This window comes from Mastacembelus armatus, chromosome 4, assembly GCF_900324485.2.
Source record: "Mastacembelus armatus chromosome 4, fMasArm1.2, whole genome shotgun sequence".
Taxonomy (NCBI): Eukaryota; Metazoa; Chordata; class Actinopteri; order Synbranchiformes; family Mastacembelidae; genus Mastacembelus; species Mastacembelus armatus.
The window spans coordinates 6,044,305-6,066,879 of NC_046636.1; the positions used below are offsets into that span (position 1 = coordinate 6,044,305).

At 40.6% G+C, this 22,575-nt stretch overlaps 1 protein-coding gene across 1 annotated transcript in view; it reads left to right on the forward strand.

Moving 5' to 3' along the window:
• The first annotated feature begins 308 nt into the window (after positions 1-308).
• The window catches only part of cachd1 (cache domain containing 1), a 64,925-nt gene continuing 42,658 nt past the window's right edge, over positions 309-22,575 (forward strand). Inside the window, exon 1 of the mRNA XM_026323815.2 lies at positions 309-616. Within this exon, the coding sequence (XP_026179600.1) occupies positions 368-616 (249 nt within the window). The 5' untranslated portion in view covers positions 309-367. The remainder of the gene's footprint in view (positions 617-22,575) is intronic.

Sequence of the window (22,575 nt, forward strand, 5' to 3'; positions counted from 1 at the left end):
GTAGGACTTTTGTGTTTCCACGCCTCCCACTTTCACCCCCTTTGTGGTGAATCTCCGGCTCTCACACACTCACTTTGCCAGACTTCCAGGAGTTGGAGCGACTGGTCGTAGACGGAACACTGACAACCTTAAAGAAAGAGAAAAGCGTCCCATCCTCTTTACGCATGGATATGTTCCCTTCTGCTGGGGGACTTGACGAAGGTGCGATGGTTTGCGCTGCAGGAATCTGTGGAGACTTGTACCGCAGAGAAGGAGCACACGTACTTTACCTTGCAAAGTTGTAAAAGTAGTTTCGCTTGAAGTTTTTTTTTTTTTAAGTCACCAGTTCAGACTCCGTGTTTCTCCAGCCTGAGGACCCACAGCCATCATGGCGAGGCGGACAGGGCATACAGCCGTGGGTTTGACGCCGAGTATGGGCGCTACTTTGCGGAATAAACACCTTCAGTTTCACCGGGGATTGTTGGCTTTTTCGTGGAGCTTCGTTTTCTTCTGCTCGGCTCTCTCTTGTGGATATTGCGGAGCTGAGACGGAGTTTTCCATCCTGGAAGAAGCGAAAGTTTTAGCCGATCAAATGAAAAAGCTGTCCTCTCAGGAGCTGGGAGTTTTTACCATGCAGGTAACACAGAAAAACCCGCATTTTATTCTTTCTAAATATGTTTCTTTGCGGAAAAAAACCCCGGTGAAACCCGCGCCGATTTAAAGCTCTTAAACCGACACAAACAGGATCTCCCAAATAAGGTCCACCAACAAAATCATGTAATAATCACGGAGGAAAACTTTGTTGACAGAAATGTCACAGTGTTACGAAACAATAAGCCCTTTGGTTGCCAGCGTTGCTTTGCTCAGTGTTGCAGCGCAACAACAGGCGCTTTGAAGTTTAGGACGCGTTTATCTGGGACACCAACACGCTGGAGGTTGTGTGCTTGTGTTTCATCTTTATTATTCCCTAATCGCTTTAAATGGACGCATTTTAACAGAAGATCGCAGTTATTTTAATACATTAGTGTGTGTGTGTGTGTGTGTGTGTGTGTGTGTGTGTGTGTGTGTGTGTGTGTGTGTCTGTCTGCTGAGGAGCCAGAGGAAAAGGTGGATAATCTGTCACCTTCAGTGATCTTCAAATGAAGCAACATCACGTTGTGTTTTCATGAAAAAGGAATTGCTCCTCTCCTCATAAATAAAAGCAGCTGGCTCCAGTCCACTGCAGTGTGTTAGGCCCTATCAGTTATGTCTGGTGATAAACAGATGTGCAGGTTAACAGCTGGTTAAATGTGCCGTTCACTAAACAACAAATAGACAATCAGCTTTAGGACCCAAACTGAAGTCATGTTGTTTCTGAATGAAAACAGACACTCAGATTGTGACATGTAACATGATGTTGGATCAGAAGTGACAGCAACTCAGGCTGGTCTGTTTTTCATATACCTAATAGATTATTATTTTTGATTGGCCTGTCATTTATATGGAGTAAAATCAGAAACTAGTCCCCATCACGTGTTTCCAGAGATCAAGGTGATACTTGAGATTCCTTATGTCCAACCAACAGGCCACAAACTATAGATATTTAGTTGAATGTGATACTAAATCCTAGAAATTGGAACCAGTGAGGTTTGCCCTGCATTAGACTACAGTAGCCTTTATTTGTTATTGATTTAAAAATGCTCAGAAACAAGTACTGAAACAGATGAACTACGCCTTGGTTATAGTTACTCAGACATGTTTTTTTTTTTTTATTCAGACTGCTTTCAGTGTGTATTGATGGGATTTATCCTGTTGCTCAAGGAAAAAGATGACGATGAAGATGAATATTTGTGACAATTGTGACACTCTGACATCAGGTTTCTGACATTTTATAGACCAAAAAAAAAAAAAAAAAAAAACCATCAGTTGTAGCCCAGTAAAAACACTACTTTGTCATGTCTGTCCATGTGGCGCTGCATTGAGTCACCAAATGGCAGGAGGTGCAGGGTGCAGTGCTGGGTGCTCTGGAGTGAGGGGGTGTTTAGCACTTCAGAAGCAGTGGAGCTCACAGGTCCTGAACACAGAGGGGAGGCAGCGGGCGGGGGGGCTTTGGCCCCAAATGGTGTTTCATCTTCTCTGCTTCCAGACTGAGCTGCCTTCATCCTGGCTCGGGGAGTCGTCTTTCAGGGCTTCCTCTGATCCCCTGGATCTGCCTTTGTCACCGCTCATCCCTCCCTGAGCCCCAGTCTGTGCTTGGTTTCCGGCTTGTTCCTGTTCTTCCTATTATTTTCTCTGCTTTGTTTTCGGGCCTTATCATTCCTGTTTTCTGCTGTTGCAGGTGTATTTACTAAAAATGAATCCCCTCTCTTTTCATCTGCCATTTTCTTTTCTTTCATCTCTGCCTGCCTGTTTTTCTTATCTGAATCAAATTGTTCTATCACCACAAAGATTCCGATTAATGCAGAATCATTTTTGGCTTTTGCCACTCTCACTTTATATTTCAGTTTCATATAACCCTGTCAGACTATTAATGAAAATATGCATCCTGCATCAATCTCTTGTATGGTGTTTTCCCACCAGGAGACTGTGTTGTTGTACAACGGATTGTGTTGTTGTACAAGCTGTAAAAATCTGCCTTGGCACAAAGATAATGTGTTTTTGACTGAAGCAGTACATTTCATGGGTTTGTCATGTTGGTTTTCAGAGATGTGCATCCAGTAAAAACAGTTTGCGTGTGCTTGTGAAAACAACTGCAGGAATTTGCCGGCCATGCTGGCTGTGTGGACACCTGCTCCGGTGCTCAGATGTGGCCTGAGTTGTAGTCTGCAGGTGTGTCAGATGAACTGGATTTCACTTCCATTTTTGGCATTTTCCCCTTTTCCCTGTGCAGTGAAGGAGGCAATGAATTTTCATGCTGGGATTTTTGTTGTTGTTGCTGGATTTAGTTTTGTGTTTGATCAGTGTTATTCAAATTTTGATTTCTGGAGGCACAGCTGACATTTTTTTAAAGTTTTTGAAGCGTTTTCTCCTAATGTTTTCTTTTTGGGCACTGAGACATCATCATGCAGTGTTCATGCTTGATTATTGTGGACAACATCTGAAGGTTTTGTTAACAAGTGAGCATCCCAGTATCTCCATTTTAAATGAAATTCTACCCATCTGCACCCCACCCCTCATTCTTTGGCAGATGTGTAATTCGAGGCTTCTACTTGTCAGTACTTCTGAGACACTGGGTCAAGCCCAATTGTCAGGGGACTGGAGTGGGTACAGTTCACAATCTGTTTAAGTTGATAGGTCAACTGTTCAAAACTGGTTTTCAGCTTTCAGTGTGGTTTTGTGTCTGGGTTTAGAGCAATGCTATAGTAAGTCAGTCTTTTTTGGGCATTGGTAATTTCAATCAGCATAAAATCAATCTGCAACCACTCTGATATATGCTTTGGAGTCATTTTCAGGCAAAGTGGTGAAACATTTGCTGGTTCCAGGTTCAAAAATATGAAATTTGTTGCTTTTCTTTGTGGCATGTGCTAGTAAATTTAATATCTTGAGGTTTTGTGCTGTTGATTTTAAATTTAAAAAAATCAATTAGGTGATTAGGTGATTATTAGGTTCAGCCCTGCACATTTCAGTTTTCAGTAATGAATTGCATTCTGTTGCTTTTACATAATTTAGTAAGTCACATTTTCCTTGTGTTGAATGTATTACTTATTTAAAACAGTCATGGTGTGTCTCTTGTTGAGCAGTTGTTTATTCATACTATTATCTGTATTTTTGATTCGTTGCAGCCTGGCTTTATTTCTCAGACCCTGTGGGTTCTCACTGCACAGATCAGAAAATAAAGAGTAATCGTCCTCTTCAAAAAAAAAAAAAAAACCTGATTTTTCATGGGTTTCAGGTTTTCAGGTCAGATTTTCTGTAGCTTAAAGCAGCAGGTTTTACATGGTTCTTTGGATTTGTGCTCAAATCTAATAGTCACAGAATCACCTTTCCATTTTCTCTGTTATTAAAGCACAGGCCGGGTGCTACTTGTATCATGTGGAAACCAGAGCCAGGACCACCACACATGATTCCACCTGTAGTTCTAGCAATACATGCTTGAACATTATTGGAAATCTTAAACGTAAAGGCCTGCATATTGTACATTGTCACTGAAGAGATCAGTCAGTATTTAAAAACTCCAGTTTGCTGAGAGGGTGTTTTTGCCCTAATGGCTGATTATTTACAAAAGAAGTTTTACTGTTAATTTTAAGGGTCTTAATCTACAGAGAAGTGTGGTTTGTTTTTGAGGCTGGCTCGTCCAGTATCCTGGGGCCCCTAATTGAATATTGATAGTAATTTGAGGGCAGTGAAGGTTTGTGCCGGAAAAGAGAAATTTGGGTAGCTCTGGCACTGTCATTAGGCTCAGATTTTCTGGCTTGGGTTTAGTCCAAGGAAAGCAGAGCCCAGACTCCTTTGTGGTTTTTTTTTTTTTTTTTTTTGCTTGTATATTTTATTTAAATGTATAAATGTCTTCTCCCTTTATTCCACCTGCCTTTATTTTAATCTTCTTATTCCAGTTTCTCTACTTTCTTTTATCTGCCTCAGGGCTGCATATGGTGTTTTTTTTTCCTCTTTTCCTCACTTTATATTGAAGCAGTTGCAGAGACAGGCAGATAGGGAGGAAGAGAAGCGTTTGTGGATATACAGCGGGACATCAGAATTCCTGCTAGGCTCTCTGCAGCACAGCTTCAAAGCCTTCTCGCCTCTTACTGCATCGCCTGCATGGCTGCATACTCAAAGACTCAAGGTTACTATGAGCCTCACAGGCCCTCTAATGCATGTGGGACTATTACTGTTTCACATTCATTCTCTCCTTTGACTTTGAGTCTGTATTTTTTCCATTTTGCTGTGTAACATCCTATATATCTAAGCATATTTTTTTAAATAAATAATATTAAGCTAAATTTATGCATGAACCACTGTACAACTGGTCTGACATGCTTTAGCACTCTATGCAGGATGTGTGGATGTTGTTTGATTAAGTCTCGGTGTACATAACACAGGCTCTGTGACGGAAGACACATTTGTGTTGTTTTTTTTTAACAGTCAAACATAAACCTCTGTACACTTCAGTATCAAATATATCTCTGAACACATTCCTGCATCAGGGCTATACTGAGGCCCCTTCCTGTGGGGCACAGAGGTTACATAATATAACCAACAATTCCCTGACAGTGCCCCACTGGAACTGTCAAAATATGGGACTGGTACCACTGATGTCACTGGTGAGGGATGGATATTTTCCTCTATCAGTCCTTATACTTCATGTGTCAGACAGTGTATGATAATGAACTAAGCACTTGCTTCCTGATTAACTTTTTTTTAAAATATATATGAAATTGTATATAAATATTTGTCTGCTTGAGGCAGAAGTTCAAACCCAGCTTACTTTCTTAAAGGTTTGTCACCATTTTAAGTGTTGCTTTTATCCAAACTGCTTTTTGTTTTGTTTTTTTGCGCTTTAGTGCAATGACTTTCATTTTATCTATTTTTAATGAAAATAGTAACATGTCATAAGCTGATCTATTTACATGACTTGGCAGGTAAACGTTTCTGTATTTTTGAAGTTGCATTGTGACAATGTCAATAAGGATTTCACTTTTTCTCTTCATTTTTCTGGAAAACCAGGCCTCTCATCCAACAGCTGCAAGGTCCCACGGCGATGTCTGCACTGTTTTAGAACTTGGAATGACTTCTGTATCAGTCTTCAAAATTCTTGGCTTGTCCAAAACCCAAGGAAATGGCCCAATTCTGTTGACTGTTACCTTTATCTTCCTGTCACAATACAGCGGCGAAAAGTGCAAAAGGCCATGTTTTCATTAAATGCAGGGCTGCTTGTATGTTTTGGCCTGAGTCCAGGCACTGAGAGGCTCAGGCGACCGTTATAGCCAACTGCCGTGCACCATAGTGTATCCAACCTCCAAACCAAACACATACCAACACAGTGAAGTCCCCAGAGAAGTTGGATGAGACTAGGAATGTCAGATGAAAATTTAGTCACTTTTGGATTTAAGAAAAACAATGCAGTTTTGAATCCGAAATGATTGAATTCATACAATTTGTTAGGCCTTGTGGCTTCAGCTTTTATGTTTATATACAGCTATATGGAACTGTGACCATGGGCTTTTATCTTCCATCTGTATGCTACAGTTTTTATCCACAAAATGTCCAAGGTATGGCAACATTGACTTGATCCAGACTGAACTATTTCATCGCCTATTGAACAGTTTTCCATGGAATTTTGCAAAATAATTCATGGTGGCAAGAAGATGAAACCTACTGACTTTTGTGATTCCCTGAATTTCCTCTACACATAGTGTGTCATTTGAAGTATGGCTCCATTTTCCTTTGGTAGTGATAAAAGCCTGTTGGAAGAAAGGTCTGGAAAGAAAACCACTTTCCAGGTTAAGTGTTTTTTTTTTTTTTCCCGTGTCTCAAAGTTTTCTGGACAGCATAACTCTCGATCATTTCAATCAGATGCTTTTAATTTTTTTTGCCATTTTAAGTACAGCCTAGTGCACCATCTCTTGGCTCCTGCTGGACTGCAGTCAGGACGGAGCATGAAACTGATGTTCTTCTGCACCAGTTTAAATCTGTCTGTAATGTTGTGGCTAGATCATTTATCTGGCCGCTTTTTGATCTGTTTCCCACATTTCTCAGTTGAAGGAGGCCTCTTTCTGTTTGGCCTTGACTGAAATAGGTTTTGCAGTGTTTTCGCAGTCATCTCAGCCTTTGCCTTTTCTTCTGCTTGCTTATCTTCCCCTTCTTGCATCTCGTACAGACCTGTCCTAAAATGCCATGCTCCTGTTAAGAATCTAGACGGGACATTTCCTTGGCTGTTATCTAAGTGGAATATAGTTAAACATGGTTAGATTGGGGAAAATAACATCAAACCTCCTGTCATTATCTGTTTTACATCAGGATGCCACTTGTATGCATGCATGCTGCATGTGTCCATGCCTGTGTATTGTATCTTAATCATGTAAAGAGCTGAGGCAAATGAGTTATTGGTTGATTGACAGAGAGTTGACCAAAAACCATTTTATAATTGATCTGTACAAACATTCACAGATTCAGAGTTTTCGCATTTGAAGATTTACAGTTTGACGATGTCACCATGGGCTCTAAGGAATTGTGATGGACAGTCTCACATTTTTTGACAGTTTGTAGATGAAGTGATAGTCAAGAAAACTTTGAGAACATGGATTGATAGTAAAAATAACCATCATTTGCATATTACACATATTACCTTAGCAGTTAGACATAGGGGGAAAGATGTCAAGACCTGCATGTTTATGGAGCTGGAACCAAAAAATATTTGTCATTTCTGCTTGAAAAATGACAGTTATCCTCTAGTTTTAGTGTCTCAAATTTAAGGATTTGACACCATGTGTTCCTTCGTGGGGTGAGGCCCTGCAGGTTTTTCGTGAAAGTAGCTAACTCTGTCCTCTGCTTATTAAAGAGAAAAACTAATTAACTGGCTTTGTTTAATCAGCTCATTCTCCTGTTTTAAATGATTCTCCCTTCTTTTCCCTCTCACTCTTTATTTCCCATTCACGATCACCCACTCTATCACAGCCTCACTCACTCTCTCACAGTCACACACTTGCACACACCCACCCTCAACAGACACACAAAGAAATAACAAACGCACTCAATGAAAAAGAGAAAGGGATCTTTATTGGTGATCCAGGCTTTGTGTGTGTGTGTGTCTGTGTGTGTATATGTGTGTGTGTTTTTTTTCTTCTCCAGATTCCTGCCAGTGTTACTTAGTTAGCTCCAACAAGGCTGACCTGCCAGTGTGAGCTAAGGGACCCCAGGCCACCCCTAAGCAAGTCAGTCCCTTCACTAGCAACAATGGGCAAGACTCAAAATGAACTCTCCATGAAAGACAGAAAGAGGGAAAGGAAAGGGGTGGTGGCTTTTGAAGGAAAGGGAGCAGTGAGCAAAATACCCGACTGGGAAGGCAAGGAGACTTGAGGGACCAGCTCCCTCCCCCAAACACTGTGCATTTGTAAAGCCCCATCCCCCTTAGTATGCACACATACTCCTACAGCAGAGGCTTTGCATTCTCGATGAGGAGAGAGTTGGAGCTCCTACTGTGGAGAAGCAGATCAGACTGTTTTCATGCCTTTTTTTTTCTTTCTCCTTTCTGTCTCACTCTGTTTACGCCACTCTTCCAGAGCACTGTGTTGCATACATAAAACTCACAATAAGCCCAGACGTCATAGTTGTTGAGCACTGTTAAAAAGTGTCAAGAACTACTGTTTCCAAAGTTGTCCTGAATTTCCATTGTTTTTATGCCTGCTTACAGTATTTTTGTTTTTGGAGAGTTTTTTTGGGTAAAGATTTAACTGTGCATATGTAATAGTAGGCTTTGTGGTTCTTCTTGTGGCAGAGGGCTATTGGGGGGGGGGGGGGGGGGGTTAGGAATGGAAGAATGGAAGAAGAGCAGAAGACATATTGAGCCATGGTAGAAGCCAAGAAATGGGATGTTCTTACATAGTGTTCTCATACACACCCAACACATAGTCACTGTCCCAACAATTCGCATCTCAGCCTCTGATGGTGAAGAATTATATGACACCACTCAAACTTCAGGCTCACAGGGTTGTGGAGGTCACCACAGTGAGCATGTCCACACAGTCATTCAAGCTGTGTAAGCTGTGTATCACCTCACACGTGTACATTACTGAGCATCTGGCAGCCACTATTGTATAGTAACTAAAACAGTGTCAGGGAAATGAGTATATTTTTCCTAGATTTAGATACTTTTATGTTTGGTGTGGGTAGCAGTTAGCTTAGCATAGCATAGAGACTTGAAGCAGGAGGAAACAGCTAGTTTAAAAGTTTGAACATACACCTACCAACCCCACTAACCATCACTAATTAATGTGGGTTTCAAAAAGAAATGCAGAAATTAAAATATGTGGTTTCAAGGAGCATTACTTGCTTCGTTTCTGCTGCCAAGGTAAGCTACGCTAATTGCCTTCTGACTCAGCTGCATTTATTAGCACACAGACCTGAGTCGGCCTTTTTCGTTAACTTTCAGAAAGAAAACAAATGAGCTATTATTTCTTATATATCACCAATGGTGGAAAACTTTATTTCAGACAAGAAATGGGGATTTTAACCAGGATACAATAGGGATTTGCAAGTTCTGTGGTTCATACTGTTGCATATTGAGATGGTCCTATGATATAGTATTAAAAGAAGGTAGATAAATGCTTTAGTTTCATTATCTGCTTTTCTGTTTCTTTTGGTTTTCCTTCATGCCTTGAGGTCTTCTCAGCAGTCTACCTAGATGCTGTCTGGTTTTTAGTTCCTCCTTTGTCTGTCTTCTCCACCGTCTTCATCTTCTCATCTCCCCATTCTCTCTGTGTAATTGTGTGTGTGGGTAGTGGTATGTGAAACAGTGTCCTGTGTCTTTTGTCTTCTGCTGGTTTGCTGCCTTTGAAGATGAGTCAGGAAGTGACCTGAGCTAATGAGTTGAACTTTGGGCTTGCTGCCTCTGTCTCTCTTTAAGACAGGGTTGGTTGGAAGATGAAAAGAGATGCAGTTTTTTATTTTCACAAAGAAAATGGCAAGGGGGAAAATGTGTTACAGCGTGCTAATTAGGAGGCAGGGAAGACTGTCAAGACTTTAACTATGTATAAAAAATGAGAAGACTTTGAAATGATGCTTTGGAAGTTCTAAATACATGTAAACACACTGTCTCCATCTCTGACTGTATACAAACGCATACCTCGCTTAAACAAAGATACATTTAAAGTATGCAGCTGTTTTAAGTTATCACTGTCTTTAAGCTCAATTATGAGTCTGCCAAGTGAGACTGCTTATTTGATCTAGACTGACTCACAAGTAATGGAAGACGGGCATTAGAAAAATCAAACAGGCTTTGGAGTTTTACACTGAAATTGATATATTCTCTTGCTGGCATGTCAACATTACATCAGTGAAGAATGCAGCTAATATTTCTTCTGACATAATTATTCCAATGCGGAGATCTACCTAGAGTTCAAGTGTATGTGCATGGGGGTTTTTGCAGAATTGCACTCACAGGGGACATTTTCTCCCCTTTGTGATGTAATCCAAGAGGAGAACAAAGCACATTTAGGTTAAACGTAACTTAGCCCTTACATTTTTTACTTTATTCAGCTCAATGCCCAAATTACATCCATAATGTCTCATGTTGGGTCCCAGACTCATAAAAACATATTGCTTTTGTTGCTTAGGGACCATCTTGAAATCATCTTGTAGCCCATTTTACAGTATATCTTGGTCACGTGTTTAAGAAACTTGCCAATTTTCCTCTTTTTTTTTTATCTTTCTGGTTGGGTGTCCAGGTTTCTCATTGTTAAGTCCCTGGTTCGACTTCAGAGCAACGTTACAAAAAACTCTTGGTTTTTGGTGAATTAGGAAGATAGGATCATCCAGTATTTATCATCTAGCACCTTGGTTCATAGTCTGGGTTCTTTTCTTTCTCTTTAATAAATTGTCATTCTCTATTCCAAGGAATAGAGAATTTTGTTTGAAAGATCAGTTTGGTTTGGAAACCAAGCCAACTCGGGACTTTGCATATAGACTATAAACAGTAGAAGGAAGAAAGCAACACCTAAAGAAACTTCATAAAATAGAAAATATTGTTACATAGCCTAATTTAAATATCATTTTCATCAGCCTGTGTCTGTCTGTGCTTGTGCCTGAGTATAGCCAGTGGTGGGAGACACTGATCTATTGTTAATACTTAGGCATTCATTTGTATTTTTCTTTAGCACAAGTCCAGTTACCCTTCCAAACTTCTATAACCCAGACTGCTTTTTTTCTTCCCAGAAGGCCCACTTGTTGCCAGGTTTGGCTGACTGGTGCCATGCCAGTAATTTGTAGTCTGTTGGCAGCGTCCGCCAGTCGGAGTTTCTGCTTGGCATCACTTGGCAGCTTAATGAAAGACAAATCCTGCCTATGCATGCAGCCTTTTTGTGCATTTTAAGGAACTTTTTTTTTTTTTCAGTTACGATATGTAAACAAGTGCCACAGTCAAATTTGCAGAAAATGTGCTTTGGTGATCCACTACATTAAGACATAATTTTCCACTGTGGTCCCGGCAGTGTATAACCTTTAGAAACTAGAAACTGCTACTCTTTACATTATTAGCTTCTACTTCAAACTTGCATTTGTAAGTCACACAGTGGTGCTGAGTGAGTAAGGCAGTTCTTGATATAACACGTCCATTCTGAGTAGCACCCAACATTTATTCCTTGACTTAAATATCTTACACATTTAATTTTATTTGTGAATGAGACATTAAATTAATAAAAATGACAGAAGCACACTATGCATTAATCACTTGAATAGCAGCTAAAGCTGAACCTGTGGCAAAATATGACTTTAACACTACCCACATGTCAAGGTACAGTAGCAGAATGATGCAGCATGCAGCAAAAGATTAATGGACAGTCAGAGCACTGCAGTTGATGAATGTTTGTTCTCGCCAAATGTCTTACCAGAAATGTTAATACATCAGTGTTACGTGGTCTATGAGTGAAAGGGCTAGTAGGCTGATACTGAGCTCTGTGGGAACAGGAACCTGTGTGCATGTGTGTTCATTTTTGTTGTGGGTGTGTAGTGTGGTAATTGACATTCCTTTGTCTATGTGCAATAGTGTGACATATGTACCGTATGTATGTACCCCTGGTATACAGCAACCAAAATTCATTAGCTGGGTGTAATTTTTGAGCTTTAATATCTCTTGTTGTATTAGACCATTTTCTGGCAAAATTCTGACTCTAGTAGATTAGGATTTTTGGATCCATGTTATACAGTGCCTACATTTACCTGCTATTTGATTCATTAAATAGAAACTAGGAAAGTAATTTTCTGCTGGTGGCAATAAAACATTTCCTTGTTAGAATTTATTAAAAGTAACTATATTTAGTCTATTATTAATAACAGTATAGTTGCCTGATGAAGAAATATGTAAATATTATTTTAGGTCGGTTCACCTCACTTTGAGAGGAGCAGTCATATGTCTCCTGCATACACTGCTCTCCTTCTCCACACATCAACAGCAGCAAGGCCACTGATCATTTACATACCTGAAACTTGTCAGTGTCCTTGGGGAACTGTCTTTCTCCTACCCTGGTGTTGCTTGCCCTCTCCTTCTCCTTTTTTTAAAAAAAAAAAAGAACTCACACTTGAGCTGCAGCCTACAGCAATGATCGACTCATGAATCTGAATAGCTGAGGGTTCTAATGTTTAGACAGCATAGGAACAAAATCTGATGCATATTCAGCTGGCATCCCCCATAGGCCTGCCTGCTATCGGCTTGACACCTTTGTGTAATGAAAAAACTGTCTGTGTGGGTTTGTGTGTGTTTCACTGGCCTGTTCAACCTGGGGCCTTTCTGTGTGCGTTGAATGTTCTTTTCCACGGGTACTCCAGCTTCCTCCCACAGTCCACAGACATGCAGTTTGGGGTTAGGTGACTCCACATTGCTCAGAGGTGTGAATGTGAGTATGATTGGTTGTCTATCTGTATGTGCTGGCTTTGTGATGGACTGGTGATGTGTCTAGGTTGTACCCCACTTCTCATCTGAGTGGGCTGGGATGGACTTGTTGGGGGGCTTGTTGAGGGAGGGAGAGTGACACTTAGGCTGTTACTTAACAAAGTCACACTCAGTCTCTTTGCAGTTCTGTGCTTTACTCCAGCCCGGAAGTTTCAGCATTATTCAAGCTGGGATTGATACACGTTTTGTTTCAGTATGAAGTGTGCAAGCTGCTTATGCACCCAGTAATATTCTGACCTTGCCATATGTACTGGTTTAAATTATCATGCAGACAGTAGTCTATACTGAAAATTTGGGGGAGGCATTGTGGGAAAATTTTATGCCCCATAGCCTTGACAAGGAACTTAAGGATCTGCCAGTAGTTTCAGTTTTTCCTTATCGTAGATGTACTTTTTCTGATTGTAGGTGAGAAGGGGGTTCTTGTTAGTAGCCCTTGCTCACAGTTGTGCTCACCTATATGGCTCCACCCATTCTCTCTGGATGTTTGTCAACATATGTCATTTCCCAGTGAAACTTTAAATTAAAGCAAAGCTGAGGTATGTGTGTGTGTTACTCAGCTGTATCTGCACGATAGTACAGAGAAGGAGGAGATTTGTGTATGTGCATGTTTTTTATGTGTGTACTTTGGCATTGTGGTTTCCTACCACAAGGGAAGGTCACAGCTCATAAATGGTACTCCTTTTAATTCACCTGTGAGAGTGTGTGTGTGTGCGTGTGTGCGTGTGTGCGTGTGTGCGTGCGTGCGTGCGTGCGTGCGTGCGTGCGTGCGTGCGTGCGTGCGCGCGTGTGTGTGGGGCTTTGGCTATGTCGACAGATCAGTTGTCAGAAAGTCGCTCAGTGTGTCATGTAGAAACTTGCTATTGAATGCATGATGTAAATGCATCATCTTCACGTGTGAGCCTATATGACTATGCGTAGATGTGCTTGTACTCTATAATTTACTGGGGCATGGGCTTATGTTTTCCTTTCTCACTGCAACTCCCAGGTTACTTCCCTTGGCACGCTGAGTGGCCAACACAAATCCTGTATCTAGTTAATAATCCTGTCAGTAAGATTAGCGCTGTGCTTTACTGTGTTGTGTTATGTGTTAGCACGCATGACTCTACTCTGTAATTTCATTTTTATTAGCAATAGTCACAAGTGGAATTTGGATTTGGATTTTTTTTTTTTTTTTTTTTGGCACATTGACATTAATGCTGGGGTTGATACCTGTTGTCCTGATCATATGTCTGGGGAATTTGCATTTCTGTTGACAAGCACTGGTTTTCAGTATATTACAGGCACAAGCTTTCACTGAAATCACACTTTTGAATGTTTTGCAGTACTTCAGACCACGTAATGAGTCTAGCCAATTAAATAGAAAACGTGTCCACTCAGTTGTGACGCTAAGCCTGATGTTGTTTATTAATATTGTGTGGTGGTGGTGAGGCATAAAGAGAAAAATAGGCATTTAGTTGAATCTGTATTTATACCAGAACTAGCTCAAGAAAGGTTTGTTCTTCATTTGTCCAGATAGCAAAGGAAAACACACAATGGCAGAGGGCAATTTTTCAATTTCAAACTCTGGATATAATTTTAAAATGTCACATAGATCCTCCAAATGTGCCCTTTTTGAATTCGTACTCAGTTCTCTGGACATTTTTTTTTTTTGCACCATACATTGTTATGATTTGGTCCAACTGAGCAGTTAGATGTGAGTTAGGCAGATATTCTTTTATATAAAAGATCTAATTAATCCACAACATTTATATCTATAAAGATATAATGTATAATGAAATACAGGTCAACAGCAGCACAAACAACATCCTCCAACATGCCTATGAAGTAGAAATACCTCTCTAAAACAAAAACTGATACAAAGCCACATTTCACCAGTCGTATTTTTATATGCAAAACTGAACAGGGCTCAGTTCACTGCAGTTCAGTGGAAATCAACATGGGCATAAGTTAATGTGTAATGAATATTATTTCCTGGCTTAGTTACTTTATATGTTAGCATGTTCAAATATGGCAGATTGTTTTTGTGTGTGTTTGCCATGCCAAAAAACAGGATCAGCCTGTGCTTAGCAAAGGGAAAACTAGTATCGTATGTTGCTTATGTCTCTCTGCAGGGCGACTCATGTATGTAACTGCCCTAGAGTACATGAAGGAGAACAAAGCACCGTGTCTATAGAGAGACCGTATAACAGTGGCCAGAAATGATCTCACATTGTGCTCAGAAACCTGAGGAGGAGACCACCCTGGGAATTTTTTCCCTCTGTCTTATGTATTTTCTTTATCTCTTTGCCATCTCTCCCCTTTTATTCCTCTGTGTTTTTTTTCTGCTTTTCCCCTCACAATTGCATTCCTGTGATATGAACACATATAATATTGTGTTGTTTCTGTTCATCTTTCCACTGTATCCCCTCACTTCATAGACACTATTTCTTATTTTCTTAATTTGGGGCCACTGTTAAAACTATCTCTTGTGCAGCTTTTGTAGTCATATATACTGTATACTTACTGTAAATTGCAAGTAAATGCCTTACAGATGAGTCCACAGCAAAGGAATGTGAAGATAATCCAGGACAGTTTGTGCAGACAGTTCAGGCGCCCCATCTGAACATCCTTTCACTTGGCTGAGAAAGGGGCTCTCTTGGCAGGAAGCGTATATCAAAGTTTTGAACTTATTGGCGCCTGGTGACGAGCCCTTTGCGCCGTGTCTGTCTATCTCTGACTTTTCTTTGACCCCGGCTTACGGTTTATTAGTCTCACTTCGTTCACACATCATAACTGAACCTTTTGACATCTCTAAGCCTCACCAAAAGAGTCAGTATGAAGGCTTGGCCTTGGCAGGGTGTACCACTAGGGTGTGACTGGGACATGTGGTGCCAGAGGCTGCTGCCAGACTGGCTTTGGACCCTGAGGTGGCTGTAGGTTAAGTGTTTTTGAGAATTTAACTTGGTTTCTGCTGCTGCCTGTGTGTTTCAGCCATGCCATTTGTCGTTCCACTCTAAATTGCTAGTTCTGAAGGGGTAATCCAAAAGAGTTCTCCAGCTGTAAAAAATAGAGTTGTTCTGTTCCCGGGTTCTTTTGAAATTAAGTATTTTTCCAGTTCTGTCATCACCATTTACAAAAGTCACCCCGAACTACAAATCTCAGCTAAAGGTCAGAGCAATATACTGCACACCAGCCAGCCATTGTGTTAAGCAGATGTTTTCTTTTATTCTAGCATTGTTTTCCTGATCATATGAAATGACCACAGAAATCCCAACCAACATCCTTTAGTCACAGTTATTTACAGTCATTAGTGATATTTACATACTATGAATGTACTTGTAGTGCATGGCTGCTCAGTGCATGATGGCTTTACTGCAATCACCCTTTCAATCTCAGCCTTATTCTGCGAACACAAAAACCTACATTTATGGGCCGTTGTGAGATGGAGGACCATTTAGAGCCCCTATAAAAACATGGTATTTGTTTCATTATCCTGCATTCTTTTGTTGAACTAATTTGACTGCAGTGTGTGAGGTTTTGTTTTTGTCCTCTTTCACTCTTAGATTTTATCAGCTTAATGGAGGGGCTCAGGTATGGAGCTTTGATCTGTCTTTGGAACCTTTTCACATTGGCTCCACATTAACAGTGAGTTGCTACTCCCATAATGCATTGCTGGCCTGGAGTTGCTGCCACTACATACTGATTGTGCTCCTAATTTCAGGCTAAACCTTTAGTGAAAAACAGTGGGATTTCCGTTTAGAGCTCTGTACCTTAAATCAAAATACATATAACGCACTTTAGTTTCCCTGGGATCATGAGTTTTACAAAGAGCCTTAAATTATGTGTAAACTTTCACCAAAAAAAAAATAGGAATGTCTCCATTAAGAATTAGTTTTTCATAAAGTTTTAGTATGTATAATTAGTCAAGTGTAATAAGTGCATGTTACTGTGGCCTCAGGCCTTGTTTTAATGACTCAACTGCTTTGAGATCAAAGGACCTTGCGTGCAGAGGTAATGACTTGCACCCAGCCTCCTAACACATAGACCCCACATGTGCTCCTAGAAACACACGCTTGTACTAGAAGGAGAAATCTGGATAATCAGAGGTGTGACCTTTTATGTGAATTGTGTGTGCTCGGTTAGCACAGTACTGTCAAAACTTCTTAACCCTGAGCATTTATGTAAGAAAAAAAAAAGCTTTTCACGATTTAGAGAATGTTGTCTTACTGGTTGCCATACTGGTGTCCCTTGTCCTTCAGTTGTCTTTCTCTCCTCTATTTCCATCATCCCAGATACCTCATTTAAGCTTCTAGAGTTTTCATTTTCAGCCTAGTTAAGCCACAGCTAAGCCACAATTCTGAGGGTTCATTACCATCCTTTGTCCTGTAACAGGGTTAAATGGGCTAATACCAGACATACTAGTAATAGGTTTGAGCTTGCAGGAACAAGAAAATAAAATGTCTACAACAGGACTTTACCTTTGTTTTTTTAACACTAATGCATGTCCAGATTTGACTACAAAACAAAACTTTTTACTCGAGTACACATGAATGAAAGAAAAAGAAGGAATAATGGAAATGATAAAACTGGCTTTTCTGCAGAGGTTTCTTTCAAACCATGGTTCTGCTATCCTTCTTTTCTCTTTACAGCTTGTTTGACCCCGCCCCACTTTTCCACAGTTCTCATCTCCCCCTTTGCTCCCTTCTTTTCTCCTCCACCCTCCAATTCCCTCCCTTTTTTCTCTCACATGTGGAAAGCATTATATCCTGTCTGGTGGAGAGGGAGAGCAAACATCCCAGGCTGAGACTGAGAGCCTCTCGGGTAGGTGTATGAGGTGGTGGGGAGGCTATTAGGATCTGCACGGTGGTGACTCTCTCCTTTGGCCGTGATGCTGTTTAGACAAAATGGGGTCTTGTTTTTTCAGAACCACAGCACCCAGTAGTTGACAGGCTTTCACCCTCCCACTGCACTGTACTGGAGAAGACCCTGATTGAATGAGGGGGAGGTAGATAAAAAAAAGTCCAGTTAGATCTTTGCACACTGGAGCATTCTCTTCTTCCGGCCTTTTGGTGAAATAAGTTTATGAAATAAAATCTTAACATTTTATATTAAAAGTAATCCATTTTTTCGGCATACATCATGTTTTACTCGTAGCCTGGGTGGAGTTAGCCAATAGCTAACTTATAACAGGAAACCACCTAACATGAATTCTCCAAATCAACGCAATGGCAGAGTCAGCGAAGAAACCAAAGAGTTTTGTCTGAGGAAGTGAAGAAAAAAAAAAGAAAAAGAGAGAGAGATTGACATGAGCCTGAACACGAATCAATATCGGACGGACTTACACTTTGAATTCGCCGGTTCCGTCAGCTTAGTCAACAAATTCACATGTATTGTGCTGCCCACAGGGAAGCTCACACGGCGACAGTATTTACGGTACTGGTAACAGATAATTGCACTTCTGAACCAGATGGGGGAAACTGTGAGCAAAAGTCACATAGTGTTGCTTTAAAGTTTTCTGATTTTTGTAGACCAACTTATTAGAATAGAAAGTAATTGGCAGATAACAAGCACAAACAGGAATTCTTTCTATAGTGTGTTTTGTATGACACCTTTTGCACATCTACATCAGAAGTGGTGTGCCTAAGTTATAGTTTACACAGTCCAGCAAAATTTCTAAAAACTTTTTTAATTTGCAATTTCAGGTCTCTGCCGTTGTCGTATTTTCTGACTGCATTGATCCTGCATACTACTTAAGATACATTCAGTGTGTTGTTAAAGTTAAATCAACACTGTAATGGTGTGAATGTATTTCTCTTCTACAGAGGACACCCCTCATCAATAAAGTGTCCAACCACATCAGTTGCTGACATTTCATGATAATCGAATATATGGATTGAGGTGGAAAATCATGAAGGTAATCTGGTTCAACAGGAGCAATATGAGAGTGTGGTATGAACGGGGTGGGTTTTCTTTTCCATTCATTATTCCTGTGAAGCACACCCAGTGCAGCCTGGAATTATATTTTTCTGAAGACATAAAGACTATGAATTATTTTGGCATTTGGCAGGATTTTTGGCACTTTTTCTAAGTCCACATAAACTTCCACAAGCACACAAATACATGCATAGAAGAGCTAAATCAAAAATAATCATGGTTTTTCAGTCCTTTAACTAGCAGACGCCACACACGCACACACACACACACACACACACGCTCCTCACACAGTGTGTGGGCCAAGGCTTTGGAGCCATTGCCTCAGGTTGTCCGTTAGTTAGATTCAAGCAAATTAAATTGACCTCCAGCACCTTCTAAATGCAGCAGCAGCAGTTGGCAGACACTCATAGCCAGTCATTTAATTAGCCAACCTGCTCCACTGGGTTGAAATAGAGACACACTTAATTAGCAAGGTTTTGGTTTCTCTGCGGCCATTATAGTGACATTTAGACATCCAGATTTGACATGCCTCTTTCTGCTTCTTACTGCTCAGCCTGCCTTCGTTTGTTATACTAAAGCATGTTTTGGCCAACTATGCAGACTTTGTCCATCCATTCATTATCTATACTCACTTATTCCTATGGTCACAGGGATCTGCTGGAACCTATCCCAGCTCTCTTTGGGTGGAAGGCAGTGGTACATCCTGGACAGATCACCAGTCCATCGCGGGGCACTTTGTAAAGACTCTAAAAATTTTGCAAATTTTACAAACAAACAGGAAAGTTAACTATTAATTCCTTTACATTTTCAGCAAAATGTGTGGTAACCTGTTTTGTAATTTATGACCAAGAAACATGCGAAGTATTTTAACCAAAATCAAATCATGCAAGTAAAAAGCAGAATTATTGAAAGCCACTCCCCTATTGGCTGTTTTTTGGTTTTAATTATGTTCACCATTTTTAAGCCCAGACCTTTATGAACTGTTCTCCATAACATAAGCATTAAAACCCATCAAAGTGGCATCCAAAAACTAACTTCAACAGAGTTGATCACAGTGAGCACTTTTACTCTTCTTACTGTTCTGAAGCTGGAAACCGCAGGTATTTTAGACTTTTTTGTTGCATTGTGAAGAGCAGCATTGCTCTCACTTTCCTGCTCCCAGGTGCCTGTTTCCTGACTCTGCTTTGTAGCATTTAAAAAAATTGAGATTGGGGAATGAGGATGGGGACAGAGACATGACAAAGGGTCTAAAAAAAAGTGTTAAAAAAACAGAACAACACACAAGCCCATCAGAGACGAAGCTCTGATGCTGCAAGTCTTTGTAATGCAATGAGCAGAGAGTTGGCTGGGGGCAGGGAGGGAAGGATAAAAGTACTGAAGGAAGGAGAGAGGCTGAGCTGTATAGCAACAGCATGGAGGAAGCAGTAGTTACTGTCCCTTGGGCTTTAGGCTTTTATGTTTCAGTTGTATGGAAACCAATCTGTCAGGCCTTACAGCTCCAAAACATCTCCAATGCAGCCTACTGTGTGTGTGTGTGTGTGAGATGTTCACATTCATAGAAATGTCCTACAGCGTGATAAGCAGTGGATGAACTACACATATATGCACCAGGCCAATGCAGGTTTGCCTATTCATAGTAGTCATTCACAGTGCATGCACAGTGACTTTGACTCTCTCACACACACACACACACACACACACACACACACACACACGCACACACGCACACACATACAGGATGTGTCCTGATGCTCCCATTTTGCCTCCAGTGTATTCACAGATAAACCCTGGACCACAGATCAACAAGCCCTGAAGACAGGATTAATGGGTGTATGGGTCTGTATGTGTAGATTTTTTTGTGTGCATGTTCAGCAGCCTAAATCCAAATTAGTGTGGCTCACAGCTCTGCTCTGGCCTTTGAAGATGGATGAATTGCTAATAGATATATTCCCTGTTCAGCTCAACCACGGCAGTTCTCCTCTCTTTCCCTAAGTATTACCTATTATTTACTTTTATATACTGGAGTGACTCTGTCTCTCTGTCTTGGGCTGTGATTGTCAGTCATCTGTCTGGCCTTTCTTCACTGCTCCACTAAGAACAAAAGAGTCACTTAAAAGGAGAAGAGCCTCTTGGAGTGGTCTATGGCATCCCCAGGAGAGCCTGACAGAAGAGCTGGAGAGGCAGGCCCAATTAAATGGACACCATATACATGTAGGGTTCTCACAATGTAAATATTGCTGTAAGGTGCTATTGCACAGACGATGAGGGAGTGAAACAGAACAGTAAAGGGAGAGAATCGTTTTGTGTGGGGCTCAAGTAACATCATGTTATTAGACAGATTTTTGGTGTGCTCCAAATGTAGACTGTAAAAGTTCGTGTGTCTTGTAAATTTGCTCAATCTTAATCCTCATCTTTTCCTGTACTGAAGGGGAATGAAGGGTGATTTACAAGCCTGGATAAGGCTGAGACAGAGGTTTTAGGTTAAGTCAGTTTTCTAATACATGCAGCAGAGAGCATTTCACTATGGATGAGTTGTGGTCATTAATGATCTGGAGTTTGATTTGATTCCATTGAATTTGATTCTCCTAGTGCTTGTGTTCTGTGTATTGTTGGTATTTATTCAGGCAGTTTCTTCATGAGCTTTGTGTTTGGTTCTTCTCTCTGTATATTTTATTGTTCATTTGTGTATTTTAAAGTGTCATCAAAGGCCAGCCATAGTAAACTAGTTTACTGTAGGCTACAAACACTGACATAAAAGCAGAAAATAAAAAGCTTTTTCCCATCTGACATCCTGTCAATGCCCTACATATCAGCTGGCCAGTTTAAATGTCCACAATGATTTTTGTCATCTTCTAGTGATTTATTTTTTCCATACAGTCCAAACCTCCTCAGAGGGTGGAAGCCTTAAGGTGTGTAAGCACATCTAAGTACATGGCCTCTGAATGGCTTCTGGACTGGTGTGCATGTGTCTGTGTACATTTCAGTGTTTGATTATGGGTCAGGGGAGGCCACAGGCCCATGGTGGCCCAGGCAGCCTCAGGCCTCTCAGGTTTCAGAGCTGAGCATTCCTCCCTGGCTGTTCCATAGCTGTGAAAACCGCAAAGCAGCTCCAACAACAAACACTCGAGGCACTGGGGGGAAAGACAGCTAACCTGTGGCTAATCAACAACAGGAGTTTTCTGTCTCTTCAGAAATTGTTCCCAGTTTTTTAGAATTGTTGGTTTAGTGAAAAAAAAAAAATTGTTTTCTCAATCCGAGTAGCTTTTCTGCGCCCTCTGTTTTGTTAGTTAGTTAGTTGATAGAATTTTGAGAGCACATGATTCCTGCAGAGTGATGGCAGCTCTGTTTGTGTGGGCTTTTTCATGTTTATTTGACAGTTCCACATCTTGAACCTATTGTTTTTCCACTAAGAAGGGTGTGGAACAGTAAACTGTCTAGGCTCGTTTTTGTTCTGTACTTAGTAGTGAAATATGCAGCTGTGTGTGTGTGTGTGTGTGTATATGTATGTAATAATAACATAATGAAACAAGGATTGCTGACTCCATCCAGGCAATCAGGATTAACACTAAGCATTTTAAGTTCTGTTGAAGACAGATTGAATATTTGCACTGTGTTTTTGCGTATGCAAGCCCATTTTTATAGTCCACATTAGATGTAATTGAATTTTCAATGATTACATTTGATTCTTAACCCTCAGGGGTTGACAGACGTGCCGGCGAGTTGTGTGGCATCTTCTCCTGATAAGGCTGAAACAAACTTAAATTACTCTGTCAGTTAAAGCGGCCTATATTTGGCCCTGGAGAGGGTGTTGTTAGGAGATTTGGGTGTAAACTTTGCTTGAATCCGTCACTGCCTGACAACGTTTCTCTGTGGTTGTGTGTTGTCTGTTATTCTATGGAGGTATAATTCAGTTAGAGCTGTGATAATTAGTCAGTTAATCAGTTAGTTGATTTGAAGAAAAGTGATTAAGAGCTTTGAGAAATATGAAGAGAAATATATTAAAATTCTGCATTTTCATCTTTTCCAATGTAAATGTGTTTTGCTTTTCTTGAGCTTCTGTGCTGCTAGACTAAATGTCCTTTGGTTTGGTACCTTCTGTTGAA